This window comes from Cetorhinus maximus, chromosome 4 (assembly GCF_964194155.1).
Source record: "Cetorhinus maximus chromosome 4, sCetMax3.hap1.1, whole genome shotgun sequence".
NCBI classification, from domain to species: Eukaryota; Metazoa; Chordata; class Chondrichthyes; order Lamniformes; family Cetorhinidae; genus Cetorhinus; species Cetorhinus maximus.
In genome coordinates, this window is record NC_135882.1 from 177,646,151 (window position 1) to 177,664,179 (window position 18,029).

The window sequence follows — 18,029 nt, forward strand, 5'->3', positions numbered from 1 at the left end:
AGCCTTTTCTGTTCCAAGGAGAATGGTTCCAACTTCTCCAACCTCTCATAGCTCAAGTCCCTCATCCCTGGTAACACCCTGAGTAAGAGTAAAGCTCCCTCACTGTTGGCCCAGTCACAACGTCACATTTCCCTCATTTAATAAATATACTTGGGATGTGTGGGGGGGGCATGGGCAAGGCTGTATTTACTGCCCAGCCCTAACTGCCAATTCTTTGGGTAGTGCGTCTTCCCTGCAAATGTTTCCGTCCCTTATTTGACTACATTTAAGGCTGGGAATCAAGGGATATGGGGAAAGTGGAGTTGAAAACCATGAATGGTGGAGCAGGCTTGGCAGGGGCCACATGGTCCACTCCTGCTCCTAGCTTGTGTTATGGAGGTCCAGGACAGGAACCCAACAATTCCACCAGCAGTCTTACTGTAGCTTCTAAGGTGGCCATTTTAGTGCAAAGTTAGAGGCAGGTTAGTGCAGGAGGCAGAAACACACGGTTTGAAACAGCAAAACTCATTTCACAAAAAGACAAGGAGACAACTTCCCATAAGTGAGCTGGGTTTGGTAGTGAAGGCTGATGTAATAATCAATACCTTGCACCCAGTCCCTCAAATCCTGAAAACATTTTAAGAAAAAAAAGTCACGCCAAAAAGAATGGAATTAGAAACACTCCAGTAAACTTTATTTTTCCCTAAAATATAACATTAAGACCAGACAATCTGCAGTCACTCAGTCTCCAGATGACCAGGTGCTTTTTACTTTAAGGGATTTAGATGGTGCAACAGTTTTTCTCAAAATGAGACCCAACAGAATTGTTACACAAAAAAATCAAAGAGTTTCAGTAAAAGGAAAACTGATTTGCTATGTCTACTTGTTTGGAAGGAGGAGAACTACTCTTGGTATAAGTATATCACTGTAATATTAAAGTGTATTCCAAGGGGCAGAGACCCGTCACTAACACTGAAGTACAGTACTGGTGTGTCAGTATGGCAGGAAATTGAGGGGTACTGAACCTGACTCCACAGAGAAGGCTGTCTCACCCCCTTTAACTGGGGAGTTAGAGCCCAACTGGGGTTGGGCTGGGAGGAGGAGAAGCAAAACAACACCCTGTCAAGCACAGAGTGTGTGTGTGTGTGTGTGTTGGGGGGGAGGGGGGAGTGTGTGGAGCAGGGGGGCAGAGGGGTAAGGAAAAAGAACTGGACAGAAAGACCGACCCTGTGACCACCAGGGCTGCAATCAAACCTCAAAATCCAAAAACACCTGCCAGGTGGAGGAAAGTATCCAAAACATTCTCAATCTCCAAACGTACACATTTTAGGGAAATATAGCCACAGGAGCACCTTTGAAGTTGAGGTGCTCAAAGAAGCTCCATCAGTCAAGTGAAGGATGTCAACACCTTTGAAACAACTTTGAATTCCGAGATGAAGAGGTGAGTTTTAAACAACCTGCCCCTCTCAGTACATTGGACACCGAATTGTTGCTCGTTTTGTCTAAACTAAATTTGATTGTAGTTTATTTTTTTTAAAAAAAGCTTTTGGAGGGGTGGGATGGGCACATGCAACATCTAACAAGGGGGAGGTGTGTGTAAATTCAGCACTGCTCAGAATACCAAATAAGAGGCCCTACAGTTCCACGTTCTCTATTCTTATGGCCTATCTGCCATCAGGAGACAGAGACCTCTTATGAATATACCACAAACTGGAGACGTTTACTACAACAACACAGTGCTTGCTCTCTTCCCCAGCCTGAAGCAGCCTCAGAACCATCACTGGTGGGGTCTTCGCGCACTGAGCTGTCAGCTCACTTTCAACAGCAAGTGGAATGGGGACCCCCAGATGTATCGTATGAGGGCAGCATGCATAGAACCCAGAAACCCACACTGAACAACAGTACTGTACAGACCCGATGGCCACTGTCAAGAGTGGTGCATAAGCAATCGGGCGTTCTCTACCAGGTAACACCTTATGCTAGTGAGCCATTTCTCCCACCCCACTTCTGGAAAAGGAAAGAATCCTACAGTTTTAAACAATCTTTTAAAGGGACACAGATTACAATATGGATTTAAACCCTGTGAATCTTCAACAGGCTTATTCCTTCACATGGTGCAAAAACAAAGTGGAGAAATCTGCCATATTCTGTGAGGGGAAGTTTGGAATAAGGATGTATAACAGATCCTCCAGAGGGTTAAATGGCAACCTCGTCCATCTGGGCCCGGGGTTAAGTACAGTCAAGGCTCCCACAGTGCACAATACACAAAATAAATAAACAGAGTTCAAGGTTCTGTCCTAGAACTTCTCTCGGGAGCCCTTCAGTCAGGCTGCTGGAGAAGATATTCCAACAATGCGAGTTAAAGCATCAATGCAAAGATGAACAATACTCGGAACAACATTAATCAGAATTAGCCATCAGCACCATAATCTGTGGCGCAGTTTATAACCACCTGCTTTGAGGGAGGGAAAGGGAAAGTGATAGGTGGACAGGAAACATGAGTTTAAACTTTATGCATTAACAGAGCAGCTGTCCTCTGCATAACATACACAATGCCCTATACCCAAAGCCAAACAGCACATTGGGGAGAGGAGAGTAAGCTCAGCTCTCCATCTGGGCTCCTATGGCACGTGGATAGGGCTGTGCTTGGGACCCAAGAAAAAAAGGGAAGAAATGTGTTTCTTGGCAAACTACAGCAACCTTGCCGGGTTATTGAGTACCGAAGAGGCCACAAAGTTAATGAGAGAAACACTAAGTAGCCCAGCATTCACAATGCCCAGCTCACAGCAAACCCCCTGTAACCTTGTCAAAGGGGATAAACTGACTCAAGGCAATGAGAAAGGAGCAGGTCGAGGGCTGTGTTTGGTTATGGCTGTGGGTAAAACCCTAAGTAACCATCAGTGTTGGAGCAGAGGATGAATGTTCATGCAGGACAGTGGTCCAAAATATTTGAGGAGGGTCAGATTTTTGTACACAAGTTTTTGAACGGCGGTGCTGCTACAGCAGGACAGAAGGGATGAGAGATAGGCAGTGCCTACCTCACCAGGATAAGCTGAGCAGACAAATCCCCCAATATTTACCTGGAGTATAGGAACAAGCATTGGGCTGTGTTTTAGTTTTAAAACCTCCTACCCACTATCCCCAAGCAGGTGAAGATGACAGCCCCTAGGATCAGTAAGCTAATAATATGAACAGCAATTTATTCTTTGCATTCGATTTCAATTGTCTAGCATGCTTAGAACTCAGCCTCGCCCACACTGCTGTGTCAAGCCACCTGGATTCGAAAAAGAATGATCTGTAATGGTTTTAAGAATTTCTCTTCATGTTGATGCCAAATTGCTGAGAATCTTTCAGACACTGGGAGTCTTCTTATTGCTCTGAGGGTTGTCACCAAGCATCTTGGACTTCAAATGTTCCTTGTATGATAGGATCCCACCTTGCCACTTGGAGATTGTCTGCTTCTCACACACCCAGATCTCCTGAGCAACCTGAAAAGAGAAATCAGAATTTTGTAACCAAACCGGAGAGAGAAATCCCTTGCAGACCGGCCAGATTAAAAAAAAGTTTTCAAAAAAAGGTAATTCAGCCCATCAAGCTCATCATCTGCCTCCATCCCGAACTCCCCACGCTCAGCGGATTCCAAATCTTTATCACGTGCCAGTTAAGCTCAATTTAAAATTTACTCTCTCCTAATTTAGGAGGAGTGTCTCTATGGCACAGGAGGCGCATGATCTGGCCCATCGAGTCCACGCCAGCTCTCTGTAGAACAACCCAGTCAGTCCCATTCCCCCGCTCCATCCCCATAACCCTGCAAGTTTATTTCCCTCAAGTGCCCATCCAATTTCCTTAGGTAATCATTGTCTTTGCTTCCACCACCCACCAGGGCAGCAAGTTCCAGATCATTATCACTTGCTGCTTTAAAAAGTTCTTCCTGCATCTCTCTCCATAAACCTTAAATCCATCTTCCCTGACTCAGACATTTACAGCACAGAAGGCGGTCATTCGGCCCATCATGTCTGCGCCAATCAACAAAAATCTGGCTACGTTAATCCCATTTTCCAATGCTTGGCCCATAGCCCTGGAGGTTATGGTAACGCAAGTGAATATCTAAATACTTCTTAAACATGGAGAGTTTCTGACTCAACCACCCTTTCAGGCAGCGAGTTCCAGACTCCCACCACTCTCTGGGTGAAAAAATTTCTCAACTCACCTCTTAACCTTCTACCTCTTACCTTAAATCTATGCCCCCTGGTTATTGACCCCTCTACTAATGGAAAAAGTGCCTTCGTATCCACCCTATCCAAACCCCTCAATCTTATACACCTCTATCAGGTCCCCTCTCAACCTTCGCTGCTCCAAGGAAAACAACCCCAGCCTATCCAATCTTCCCTCATAGCTCAGACCCTCCAGCCCAGGCAGCATCCTGGTAAATCTCCTCTGCACCCTCTCCAGTGCAATCACATCCTTCCTATAATGTGGCGACCGGAACTGCACACAGTACTCCAGCTGTGGCCTAACCAGCATTTTATACAGTTCCAGCATAATCTCCCTGCTCTTGTATTCTATGCCTCAGCTAATAAAGGCAAGTATCCCATATGCCTTCTTAACCACCTTATCTACCTGCCCTGCTACCCTCAGGGATCTGTGAATATGCACACCAAGGTCCCTCTGATCTTCAGTGCTTTCTAGGCTCCTACCATTCATAATCCCTTGTCTTGTTAGCCCTCCCCAGGTGCATTACCTCACTTTTCCAGGTTGAATTCCCTGATCCTTGTACCGTCAGCTAATGGGAACGCCTCTATAAATCTTCCCTCAACCTTACTTCTCTATTGTCCTGCACAGGCCAACTGTTAAGCAATCGGTTAATATTTTATATGTCACAGTGCCATCATCCCATTAACATTTTTCTCAAAACTGTACTGCTCAAGCTGCTCTAATCTTTCAAATAACATTGTGGCTTTTCTCTGCTTGGTCTCCAACGCAGGCTCATGTAGCTAGCAACATACAGCAAGCTCCGGTCAGTACCTCTTTGATCAAGCTTTCAGTCATCTCCCCTAATATCTCCTTATTGTGGTTCAGTGTCATAAGAGAGCTACTGTGAAGGCCCTTGTTTTATTACATTAAAGGATCTCTACGAATACAAGTTGTTTATTGTAAAGTGTCAGAATCACCTCATAATGAAGGAAGAATATAATCACAAAATTGTTACAGCACAGGCAGTGGTCATTTGGTCCATCATGTCTACACCGGCTCTGAATGAACAATTCGCCTAGTTCCATTCTCCCACTTTCTCCCCGTACCCCCACACATTCTTCCCTTTCAGATAACAGTCTAATGACCTATCGAATGCCTCGATTGAACCTGCCTCCACCACACAACTCATGCAGTACATTCCAGACCCTAACCAATCGCTGTGTAGAAAAGTTTCTCATGTCACTTTTGCTTCTTTTGCAAAGTACTTTCAATCTGTGCTGTCTCATTCTCGATCCTTTCACAAGTGGGAACAGTTTCTTGCTATCGACTGTCTAGACCCCTCATGATTTTAAATACCTCAGTCAAATCTCAGCCTTCTCTGCTCCGAGGAAAACAGTCCTAACTTCTCCAATCTATCTTCAGAACTGAAGTTCCTCATCCCTGGAACCAATCTTGTGAATATTTTCTGCACTCTCTCCAATGCCTTCACATCTTTTCTAAAGCACATCACCCAGAGCTGAATGCAATACTCCAGCTGAGGCTAAACCTCGGTTTTATATAAGTTTAACATAACCTCCTTGCTCTTGTACTCTATGTCCCTATTAATAAAGTTCAGGATGCTGTATGGTTTATTAGCCATCCTCTCAACCTATCCTGACTTATACACATATACACCCAAGTCTCTCTGCTCCTGCAACCTCTTTGGAGTTGTATCCTTTATTTTACATCATCTCTCCATGTTCTTCCTACCAAAAAATAATCACTTCACATTTCTCCACATTGAATTTCATCTGCCACCTGTCCACCCACTCCAACATCTTGTCTCTGTCCTTTTAAAGTTCTACACTATCCTCCTCAGTTCACAAGGCTCTCAAGTTTCACATCATCCAAATGTTGATATCATGCCCTGCACACCAAGGTCTATGTCATTGATATATATCAGGAAAAGCAAGGGTCCCAACACTGTTCCTGTCACTAATGCAGGCATAAGGGTCATTCAGCAATTCCATGCTTTGTGGGGAACAATGAGTTACCATGCACAAACCCCGATTCTCCAACACACCCCTTCCAGGGGTCAAAGCTCCTGTCCAAAGTACAGAGCTCAAATTACCCCGGTAGCTCTTACAGTGGGCGTAATACAACCCAAAAAGTAAACCGAGTTGACATGTCAAGGAGAGCAATTTCACATAGCCCTCTTTAGGTTATGAATGTCTGCTATCCTTGAGCAGCCAATCACCTGCCCAGGAATCTTCCTCTGCTTCTATCCATTAGCTCAAAATAAGTTTGAGTTTTGAGTCACTGTCGTGAGCTATTTTCTTTCATACAGAACCAAGGAAAGAGGTTTGCTTTCACCTCACGTTTAATAATTGCACAGAAAATTGTAGCAAGTGTGCAAAGATTTCAAGTAAGAGTAAGAATAATTAACTGGGGGAAAGCCAACTTCAATGAGGTAAGAATGGATCTGACCCAGGTAAGTTGCAATTCCAAAGGGAATGGAGTATAAAAATAGGCAAATCTTACTAAAACTATACAAGGCACTAGTTAGACCACACCTAGAATACAACGATAAAAACAAAAAACTACTGCGGATGCTGGAAATCCAAAACAAAAACAGAATTACCTGGAAAAACTCAGCAGGTCTGGCAGCATCTTCTCCGCCGATGCTGCCAGACCTGCTGAGTTTTTCCAGGTAATTCTGTTTTTGTTTTGGCACACCTAAAATACTGTGAACAGTTTGGGTCCCCTTATCCAAGGAAAAATATACTGGCATTGGAAGCAGTCCAGAGAAAGTTCACTAAATTGATCCCGGGTATGGAGTGATTTTCTTATGAGAGGTTGAATAGGTTGGGCCTGTCCTCATTGAGGTTTAGAAGAATGAGAGGTGACCTTATTGAAGCATAAAAGATTTTTAGGCGGCTTGACAAGGTAGATGCTGAGAGGTTGTTTTCCCTTGTGGGGGAGTCTAGGACCACAGGGCATAATCTAAGAGTAAGGGGTCGCCCATTTAAAACAGAGGTGAGGAAGAATTTCTTCTCTCAGAGGGTAGTGAATCTGTGGAATTCTTTACCACAGAGGGCTGTAGAGTCTGGGTCGTTAAGTGTATTCAAGGCTGATACTGATTTAAAAATCTGTCTAAGGGAATCAAGGGTTATAATATTGTTGCAACTCTTTCGAGTACAATCACAGTTCTTGGTTTCCGGGAGTGGGACATGAACCCACAACCCTCTGATTCAAAGGCGAGATTGCTATGAACTGAGCCACAGCTGACACCTCCGAATCAAGGGTTATGGGGAACAGGCAGGAAAGTGGAGTTGAGGATTATCAGATCAGCCATAATCTCATTGAATGGTGGAGCAGATTTGATAGGCTGAATAGCGTATTTCTGTTTCTAAATCTTATGGTCTAAGTATATATTTTCCCTGCATAACGAGGGAGTAGTCTGGGCCAAATGTGCTCTCTTTAAACCTCACCTTGGCATTAATCATGCAGGCAACACCTGCTAATTGAGTTCAGCTCAAATCCTCTAATCTATTTTAGGGCAATAGCTTTGGGCATGGTCTCAGCACCCAAGGCAAACACAACACAAAGACAAAAGACTTAGTTACAGGAGTAGGCCATTCAACACCACCTACAAGTTCCCCTCCAAGCCACACACCATCCTGATTTGGAAATATATTGCCGTTCCTTCACTGTTGCTGGGTCAAAATCTGGGAACTCCCTCTCTAACAGCACTGTGGGTGTACCTACACCACATGGACTGCAGTGGTTGAAGAGGGCAGCTCACCACCACCTTCTGAAGGGCAACTAGGGATGGGTAATAAATGCTGGTCCAGACAGTGAAGTCCACATCCTGAATGAATTTTAAAAAGCCCCTCAAGCCTGCTTTGCCATTTGATAAAATCATGGCTGATCTGACTAAAGCCTCAACTCCACTCCTGTCTGCCCCCCATGACCCTTTGTTAAGTAAAAATTTGTCTAACTCACCCTTGAATAAATTCAAATGACACTGCCTCCACTGCTCTCTAAAGGTGAGAATTCCACAGACTAACAACCCTCGGAAGGAATTTCTCCTCCTCTTACTCTAAAATGGGAGACCCCTTATTTTTAAACTGTGCCCCCTAGTTCCAGATTATCCCATAAGGGAGAAAACATACTCTCAGCATCCTTCCTGTCAAGTCCCCTCAGGATCTTACATGTTTCAATCAGATCACCTCTCATGCTTCTAAACTCCAGTGGATACAGGTCCAGCCTGTCCAACCTTTCCTCATAAGACAATCCCTTCACCCCAGGAATCAGTCACATGAATTTTCTTTGAACTTTAAGGAGTCCAAAACTGTACACAGTACTTCAGATGTGGTTCAGTTAAGACTCCATATAGCTGTAGCAACACTTCTCTACTTTTATACTCAATTCCCCTTGCAATAAACACCAACAATCTGCCTTTCTAATCATTTGTTGCACCTGCCAGACTGATGAATGAGGTAATTGGGTCCTGGCCAATTATTGGGCACCAGTGAGATGAAAGACCAAATATTGGGATACCCCTTCCAACATCAAGAGGTAGAGACAGGATAAAGAGGCCATTTGATGTGGCAGGTGAGTGGGGACAGAAACAAGACAAACATTTACCTGCTGAATGAGCCTGAAGTCGTGGCTGACGAGCATCATCCCACCCTCAAACTCATTGATGGCATCAGCCAGGGCATCAATGGTCTCAATGTCCAGATGGTTGGTAGGCTCGTCAAGGAAGAGCATGTGCGGGGTTTGCCAAGCCAACCAGGCAAAGCACACACGGCACTTCTGTCCATCAGAGAGGTTTCGGATAGGGCTCACCTGGAACACAAAAAGAGTCAGGGTCTTCCCCACAATTCTGCTCCTGGCAGAGTGGAAAAACATAATGGGAATTCAGACATTTACACTGGCGGCACTCACTGGTTCTAGCTTCCCAAATCCCAGCAAGGAATCTCGGAAAACTAATTCTCCCCAACCTGAATGATAAGCATCCAGTTCACACAACTAATGACTTCCACTTCCAGTTCGAAGGCAGTGGCAAAGCAAACCCACCCAGTACCAGGAGATCCTCAGAAAAATCAATGTGCCTCGACTAGGAGTATCCCGTGGAACTGAAACCCGCCGCATGGAAAATGGACAGGAACCCTCACTGGGATACATTAACACCTCCCACCCTCTCACAATCCTCCCCCACATAACCCCAACGGCCATTAATAATTTCTGTGTTGAAAGGTGAAAATCTGGAGACAGTAGGGAGTTAATGGTTCAGTGGCTAAGACACCAGCCTGTCACTATGGGAAACATGTTTCAAATTCAGCCCAATCAGGTTAAAATCACACTTTCTATCCGACCCCCCCACTCACCCCCCAATTCCCCACATTGCCCACACAAACCTCAATGAAACCCTCAACAGGAGACTAAAGTGGGGAGCTCCTGGTTACAGGAACCAGTAGTGTTAGGTTAAAGACTCAGGTCCTGATTATGGGAAACAATAGCTTTCAGTTAAAGAGGGGGTTACATCTCAGCACAGTAAATACAGACAATGCTGGATTCAGGGGTGGTGGCGTAGTGGTATTGTGACTAGACTGGTGAGCTAGAAACACAGGGTAATGCTCTGGCGACCTGGGTTCAAATCCCGCCACAGCAGATGGTGGAATTTGAATCCAATATAAATCTGATGATGAAAATGAAACCATTGTTGATTGTTGTAAAAACCCATCTGGTTCACTAATGCCCTTTAGGGAAGGAAATCTGCCGTCCTTACCCAGTCTGGCCTACACGTGACTCCAGACCCACAGCAATGTGGTTGACTCTTAAATGCCCTCTGAACAACGGCAATTAGGGAAGGGCAATAAATGCTGGTCTAGGCAGCGACACCCATATCCCATTAACAAATATATTTTAAAAAATTCAGTCAGGGTCAGCACTCAAAAGACAAGTCAGCGTGTGAACACTGGTGGGTTTGAGGAAAATCCACCACGGGGTAATTGAGATTCCTAGTTTTCTGTTTCGCATGTCTGCCTAGGCATCAACATATTGCAAAACATGGCAACTGAAGAGGTGCTGGCCAGACCCAGACAATTGCCCAGGGTCCCAGACCAATCACCCTGCAAAACCACCACACTCTCCCCACGTACCTGACCTTCCCCCTCACACCAGGGGCCCCTGAGCGCCCAGCCCCCATCCGTCCACCATTGAGCACCAGCCAGCCACCACTACCCTCCCCGCTCCAACCAACAGTATCCAGGATACATACCTGCTGCTTCCCAGAGAGCCCATAGCGCCCAATAATTTTCCGCATTTCTTCCTTCTCCTTGATTTCTGGATAACATTTCATCATGTACTCCAATGGGGACAGATCCAGGTCTAACTGATCTTGCAAGTGCTGGGAGACAGGAAGAGGGAGAGACAGACAAGTGTTACAACATTTCAGAGAATCGAAATTCCCAGGAAAGGAACTTCTGAAGTCATTCCCCACTCCAGATTCCTTAAGACATAGAATTTGCTGAACCAGCTGCCATATTTCAATGTTTTCACTCAGGCCTTCCTTCATAGTTACCATATATACTGGAGTAACGGTCGGTCTCTTGTAAAAGTCGACCCTAGACTTTTGGGAAGAGGGAATGGCATATAAAAGGAGGGATGTTTTGCTACAGTTGTACAGGGTGCTGGAGTACGGTGCACAGTTTTAGTCTCCTTATTCAAGGAAGGATATAAATGTCATAACATGGGTGATGTGGACATCTGTGTGGTCCATTGCTCAGGCAAGCAAGTGCCGCCATCATGAAGGCAGATACACTACGGTGAAATTCATTGTCACCTCCAATGTGCCAGCTCAGCCTTCAGTCAAGTGAGGAAAGGAGTATTTGAGGATCAGGATATCAAACTCGACACTAAGGTTAAGTTTAACATGCAGCAGGGATCTCTGTGCACCTAACTGGCCAAACACACTGTCTCCGAAGGTGCGAAAGTAGTCACGAAATACACCAACTCCATTTAGGCGGATCGTTCTAAAGATTATATCCTTGGAGACTTAGACAACCTACGGCAGGCACCTCAAAGGACTCGAGAAGGAGCACCAATGCTGCCTTCACAATATCATCCAAAATCTCCAACTCATCAAGGCTCTTTGACAGCACCTTCCAAACCCACGACCTCCACCATCTAGAAGGACAAAGGCAGCAGATAGGTGGGAACACCACCACCTGGAAGTTCCCCTCCAAGTCACTCACCATCCTGAATTGGAAATATATCGCCGTTCCTTCACTGTCACTGGGTCAAAATCCTGGAACTCCCTCCCAAACAGCACTGTGGGTGTACCTACACCACATGGACTGCAGTGGTTCAAGGTGACTCCACCACTTTCTCAAGGTCAATTAGGGATGGGCAATAAATTCTGGGCTAGATAAAAAAATAAATCAGACATCCCTGCCAACTCATGGTAATTCCTGGCTTGTAAACGACCAAAACGGAAAATATTTCATCTTCTTCAGGTTGTACTTCCACGGACACACATTAACCAGCAGCCATGCCTTCTGACTTGGCCAAGAAAAAGGCAGCAAAGAAGAAGGAAGCCGTGAAAGCTCGTCAGCGGAAACCCAAGATCGCAGACGGGCCTGAGGAAAATGGTGACATTGGTGCAGAAGAAGTGGAAAACTCTGAAAGGCCACAGCTGAACGGCTCTTCTGTTCATGATGCAGGTTTGGGCTTTAATTATGGCAATGCCTAGCATCCCTCTCTGAAGGGTCTCTCTGCTATTTCCCCTACACCAGTGCAGACATTGCCCATTCTGTAGTCTGAATGCAGTCTAATTCTGTTTCTTTTGTAATTCAGGGTATCTGACAGGAGGTGTCAGAGTCTATAATAGTTCAGTGACTGGAAAAGGTAAATCTTTACATTTAACCAGCAAATAGGACAGGTTTCAAAGCAATAAAAGATGGATATCGGACTGATGATGAGGAAATGCATTGCACAGGGAGTGCCCCCATCTGGAGTTCTGAAAGCAAGAGCATTTAAAGCAGTCGCTGCAGTGAGGAGAGGCTCCAAGCTTGGCAGAATGTCCTCCCTCACCTGCTAATCTCGTCTTGTGGTCAGCCCCTGTTGTGAGGTGTATTTCAAATAGAAAAATTGAACTTTACATCTAACTGTGTTCAAGTGAAACTCATAAGCAGTTTGGAAACTATTACTGTATAAATAGGTGGGAAGGCAAGTGCTGAGGATGACACAGTCCACAGAGGGATATAGACAGATTAAGTGAGTGGGCAAAAACTTGGCAGATGGAATATAAATGTGTGAAAATGTGAGGTTATGCACTTTGGCAGGAAGAATAGAGGAGCTGAATATTATATAAAGAGAGAAAGACTGCAAAAAGCTGCAGCACACAGGGATTTGGGGGTCCTCGTGCATGAATCCCAAAAAGCTAACATACAAGTTCAGCAGGTAATAGGGAAGGCAAATGGAATGTTGGTCTTTATTTCAAAGGGAATGGAGTATAAAAATGGCAAGTGTTGATAAAACTATACAAGACACTAGTTATACCACACCTAGGATAATGTATGTGAACAGTTTTGGTCCCCTTATCTAAGGAGATATATACTGGCATTGGAGGCAGTCCAGAGAAGGTTCACTAGGTTTATACCGGGTATGGAGGGATTTTCTTACGAAGAGAGGTTGAGTAGGTTGGGCCTGTACTCACTGGAGTTTAGACGAATGAAGGGCGACCTTATTGAAACATGTAAGAATCTTAGGGGGCTTGACAGATGCTGAGAAGTTGTTTCCCCTGGTGGGAGAGTCTAGGACCAGAGGACATAATCTCAGAGTAAGGGGTCACCCATTTAAAACAAAGATGAGGAGGAATTTCTTCTCTCAGAGGGTAGTGAATCTGTGGGATTCTTTACCACAGAAGGCTGTAGAGGCTGGGTCATTAGTATATTCCAAGCTGAGATAGACAGATTTTTAATCAGTAAGTGAATCAGGGGTTATGTGGAAAAGGCAGGAAAGTGGAGTTGAGGATTATCAGATCAGCCATGATTTCATTGAATGACAGAGCAGACTCGATGGGCCAAGTGGCCTACTTCTGCTCCTACGTCTTATGATCTTATAGGAAGGCGCCGAGCACATCACGCAACTTCACAGGAACACACTAAGGTGTAGTTGAGTCGTCGGAGAGAGTACACAAACCACTAAACGCCTCACCTGTCCAGTCCTTCAAGCATCACCTGACCCACCTATGGCAGAGTCTGCAGATCTCACATTGGACTTATCTGATACCTTAGACCCCTTAGGCTTGTTCCTCAGCTCAGTGGGTGCATTTGTTTATAAATTTGCTCTTGGGAAGTGGGAGCCACAGGGAAGGCCACATTTATTGCCCGACATTAATACCAAGGCATTGATGGGCCTTCTCCTTGTTTGCCTAGCCCTTGTAGTGACAGAGGGTAAAGGAGGCTGAGGGAGAAAGAGGAGAAAATAAAAGTTACCTGATGGTATCGTCCAATCTTGACATGCGAGTGTTTGCGAATCATTCCATCACAAGGCAAGAGCTACACAAAAGGTCAAGGAATGAAGACAAAAAAAAAGTTAGTACATAATCGAGATTGCAAGGGGGAGAGATTCAGTCAATACCAAATATCACTAGGATCTCAGAAAATTTAAAGACGTTAGATGTAAAAGTGGGTAACTCTCACGCTCCTCGGTGTGGGTGACACCGGGATTGCCAACTCGCTGAGGGATGGTGAAGGGCATTCATCCAGAACAATTGCTGGGCCACTTCAGGGGACATCAACAGTCAACTAAGGTATGGGACTGAAGTCACAAGGTACAGTAGCATAATGGTATGTTACTGGATTACTAATCCAGAGGCACAATTCAAATTCTACCATGGCTACATGTGGGAATTGAAAAATTAAGTTCATAGAGCTGCAGTAAAATACTAGTGTCATTAATTTTTTTTAATTCATTCATGGGATGTGGGCTTCGCTGGCTGGGCCAGCATTTATTGCCCATCCCTAATTGCCCTTGAGAAGGTGGTTATGAGCTGCCTTATTCAACTGCTGCAGTCCATGTGGTGTAGGTACACCCACAGTGCTGTTAGGAAGGGAGTTCCAGGATTTTGACCCAGTGACAGTGAAGGAACGGCGATATATTTCCAAGTCAGGATGGTGAGTGACTTGCAGGGGAACTTGCAGGTGGTGGTGTTCCCATTTATCTGCTGCCCTTATCCTTCTAGATGGTAGTGGTCGTGGGTTTGGAAGGTGCTGTCTAAGGAGCCTTGGTGAAGTCCTGCAGTGCATCACGTAGACAATACACACTGCTGCTACTGTGCGTCGGTGGTGCAGGGAGTGAATATTTGTGGATGTGGTGCCAATCAAACAGGCTGCTTTGTCCTGGACGGTGTCAAGCTTCTTCAATGTTGTCGGGGCTGCACTCATCCAGGCAAGTGAGGAGTATTCCATCACAGTCCTGACTTGTGTCTTGTAGATGGTGGACTGGCTTTGAGGAGTCAGGAGGTGAGTTACTTGTCGCACAATTCCTAGCCTCTCCCAATTTTGGCACTAGACCCCTGATGTTAATAAGGACTTTGCAGGGTCGACAAGGCTGAGTTTGCCACTGTTGCTCCCAGTGCTTAGGTGATGCCGGGTGGTCCGTCTGGTTTCGTTCCTTTTTTTTGCGTGTCTTTGTAGCCGTTTGCTAGGCCATTTCAGAGGGCATTTAAGAGTCAACCACATCGCTGTGGGTCTGGAGTCACGTGTAGGCCAGACCAGGTAAGGATGACAGATTTCCTTCCCTGAAGGACATTAGTGAACCAGATGGGTTTTTATACCAATCGACTATGGTTTCATCATTGAGCTTTTAATTCCAGATTTTTTTTACTGAATTCAAATTCCACCATCTGACATGGTGGGATTTGAACCTGGGTCCCCAGAGCATTGCCCAGCGACAATACCACTATGCCATCACCTCCCCAATGATCATAATAATGATTATGATCACAGGCCACGTCAATCTATAATGAAGAGGCAAGCTGGTCACCTCTGAGGCAGTGAGGAAACAAACACAGTAAAGCCAAGTTCACATTTTCCACAGGCCCTTGTCAACTTTCTGGCTGGGGTGGGGAACGTGAATTCAGGGCTGAGCAATCAGGACTCTGTCTTACATCCAGAGTATTTTGGAATGACTGGATGAAAAGACCAAGGTCGGTCTAATTCACTGTCTACCATCCTGACAGTTGTGTATTAGGAACTAGATATAATTTTAATTAAGTTATGTTTGTATTTGTGGTTGTTAGGAACAAGATATAGCTGAGTTTAATTTATACTTTTTTTTTTGTGTGTGTGTTAGGAAAGGTGAAACCTGGGCTTGGGTTTCATTTGAGAGATTTTTTGAGATGGAGGCAGGAAGTCTCCAGGACCTGTTTGTAACGCTGTAATACAGATTGTTGCTCTGTGTGCTGTAACACAGAATGACAGTGCAGAAGAGACCCTTTGGCCCATCGAGTCTGCACCGACACGTGAGAAACACCTGACCTACCTACCTAACCCCATTTACCAGCACTTGGCCCATAGCCTTGAATGTTATGACATGCCAAGTGCTCATCCAGGTACTTTTAAAGGATGTGAGGCAACCCGCCTCCACCACCCTCCCAGGCAGCACATACCAGACCGTCACCACCCTCTGGGTAAAAAGGTTTTTCCTCACATCCCCTCTAAACCTCCTGCCCCTCACCTTGAACTTTTATCCCCTCGTGACTGACCCTTCAACTAAGGGGAACATCTGCTCCCTATCCACCCTGTCCATGCCCCTCAATCTCGTACACCTCGATCAGGTTGCCCCTCAGTCTTCTCTGCTCCAACGAAAACAACCCAAGTCTATCCAACCTCTCTTCATAACTTAAATGTTTCATCCCAGGCAACATCCTGGTGGATTTCCTCTGCACCCCCTCCAGTGCAATCACATCCTTCCTATAATGTGGCGACCAGAATTGCACACAGTACTCCAGCTGTGGCCTCACCAAGGTTCTATACAACTCCAACATGACCTCCCTACTTTAGTAATCTATGCCTCGATTGATAAATGCAAGTGTCCCATATGCCTTTTTCACCACCCCACTAACATGCCCCTCCGCCTTCAGAGATCTATGGACACACACGCCAAAGTCCCTTTGTTCCTCAGAACTTCCTAGTGTCATGCCGTTCATTGAATACTTCCTTGTCAAATTACTCCTTCCAAAGTATCACCTCACACTTTTCAGGGTTAAATTCCATCTGCCAATTATCTGCCCATTTGACCATCCCGTCTGCTTGCATACATGCATTTTTAATGAGATTTTATGACTCTTTAAGTGATGGGTTACCAAAGGGTTAGTGGTTTAGGGAGGTTAAAACAAACATAAAATATAAGGAAAAAACTATGCTGTTGCTTAGCAGCAGGGGATCAGAGAGAGATCCACAGAGACAAAGGGAGAGACAGAAAGGCAGATTTTAGTTCAGTTGGTATGTGTATACCACAGAGTGAAGACAGAAAAGGTCCAAGACTCATATGTTTTGCTCTAAAGTTAAAGGAATAGTGAATTTAGTTATTTTTCTGAATATCTCAAGCGAGGCACAATTGTGGAAGGACTTCTAGTGAATGTACAGAAGTCTACTGGAAAATAAACCACTTTGCAACTGAACCAGCTCTAGTCTTGGTGTGGAAATAATGGTCTCTCTTCACTGGAGTGTTGGGGTTGTAAGGGTATTACTGGGACAAAAGGGACAGAGTGAGTTTGAATCATTTTTTCTTGTGTGTCTGTGCTGAAATCTTTCCAACCTTTTTGTTGCCTAATTATAGTTAATGTTTTTTTGTTTACTAAATGTTTAATCCTTTTGTTAAAAAGTTAACAGCAGACTGTGAATCTGTTTCAGTCAGTACCTCTAGTTTTTAAAAAAAAGATCTATCAGGTCAGATTCCATTGTGGGTTTGACTTGTCCAGTAATAACATCAGCTGGGATCATAACACATGACACAATAATCACAGTGATCAATCTGTATCAATGACCCAGACAGGAGGGCGAGGAAAATCTCCAGTGCGTCCAAAGTCACCTATTCCTCCTAAACACATTCCACATGCCAAATGTCATCTTCCCAGTTACTCTCATATCGGTTCCCAAAAGATACTTACATCTCCTGCTAGAAGTTTGAGTAATGTTGACTTTCCAGCTCCATTGGGCCCGACCAGGGCCACCCTGGTGTCTAAATCAATACCAAACTCCAAGTTTCGGTAGATCAATGGCTGAAAAAAAAATTATAACAAATCAATATTCCCGGTTCTGACAAAATTCTTACCTACACCCTCCACAATCCCTCCAGCCTATGCTGCCAGGGCCTAAGATTATATCCTATCCTCAATCAAAAAAAAAAAACCAGCCCAGTTTCCATTGCCCTCTTTGCCCAGGACAGCTGGTTTGGCCACTTCCATCCTGGAGGGCAGCTATTCACACAGTTAGTGATTCAGCTCTAGTATGGACAGTTAGCGTCACCAGGTATGAGTGACCATCAGATTCTAAGTGAAGCATAGCTAAAGTAGAAGAGCTGCTTGAGAACTCACCCTCATGTTAGAGTTAGTGCCAGTTGTTGAGGGTTTTACCAATGCTGCAAACAGCAGACCAAGACACACAGGGCCCCCACACAGGCTTATTTCTTTAAGTAAGATTGTCACACTATGGTCAGCTGTGATTTCACAAATCAAGTGCTCAATTAGTCAATTTTCCCATATTTGGGCCGTGTCTAGGGAAAGGATGTAGGATTGTAGAACACTAGTACATGCACACGCACCACAAACCCACCACCACCACCCTCACTGTTACTTA

At 44.9% G+C, this 18,029-nt stretch overlaps 1 protein-coding gene across 1 annotated transcript in view; it reads right to left on the reverse strand.

The window, feature by feature from the left end:
- Positions 1 to 648: 648 nt before the first annotated feature.
- abcf2a (ATP-binding cassette, sub-family F (GCN20), member 2a) overlaps positions 649 to 18,029 on the reverse strand; it is a 56,720-nt gene continuing 39,339 nt past the window's right edge. Inside the window, exons 11-15 of the mRNA XM_078541194.1 lie at positions 17,342 to 17,452; positions 13,662 to 13,724; positions 10,442 to 10,570; positions 8,803 to 9,006; positions 649 to 3,467 (exon numbers count right to left, since the gene is read on the reverse strand). Coding sequence (XP_078397320.1) covers positions 3,330 to 3,467; positions 8,803 to 9,006; positions 10,442 to 10,570; positions 13,662 to 13,724; positions 17,342 to 17,452 — 645 coding nt within the window. The 3' untranslated portion in view covers positions 649 to 3,329. The remainder of the gene's footprint in view (positions 3,468 to 8,802; positions 9,007 to 10,441; positions 10,571 to 13,661; positions 13,725 to 17,341; positions 17,453 to 18,029) is intronic.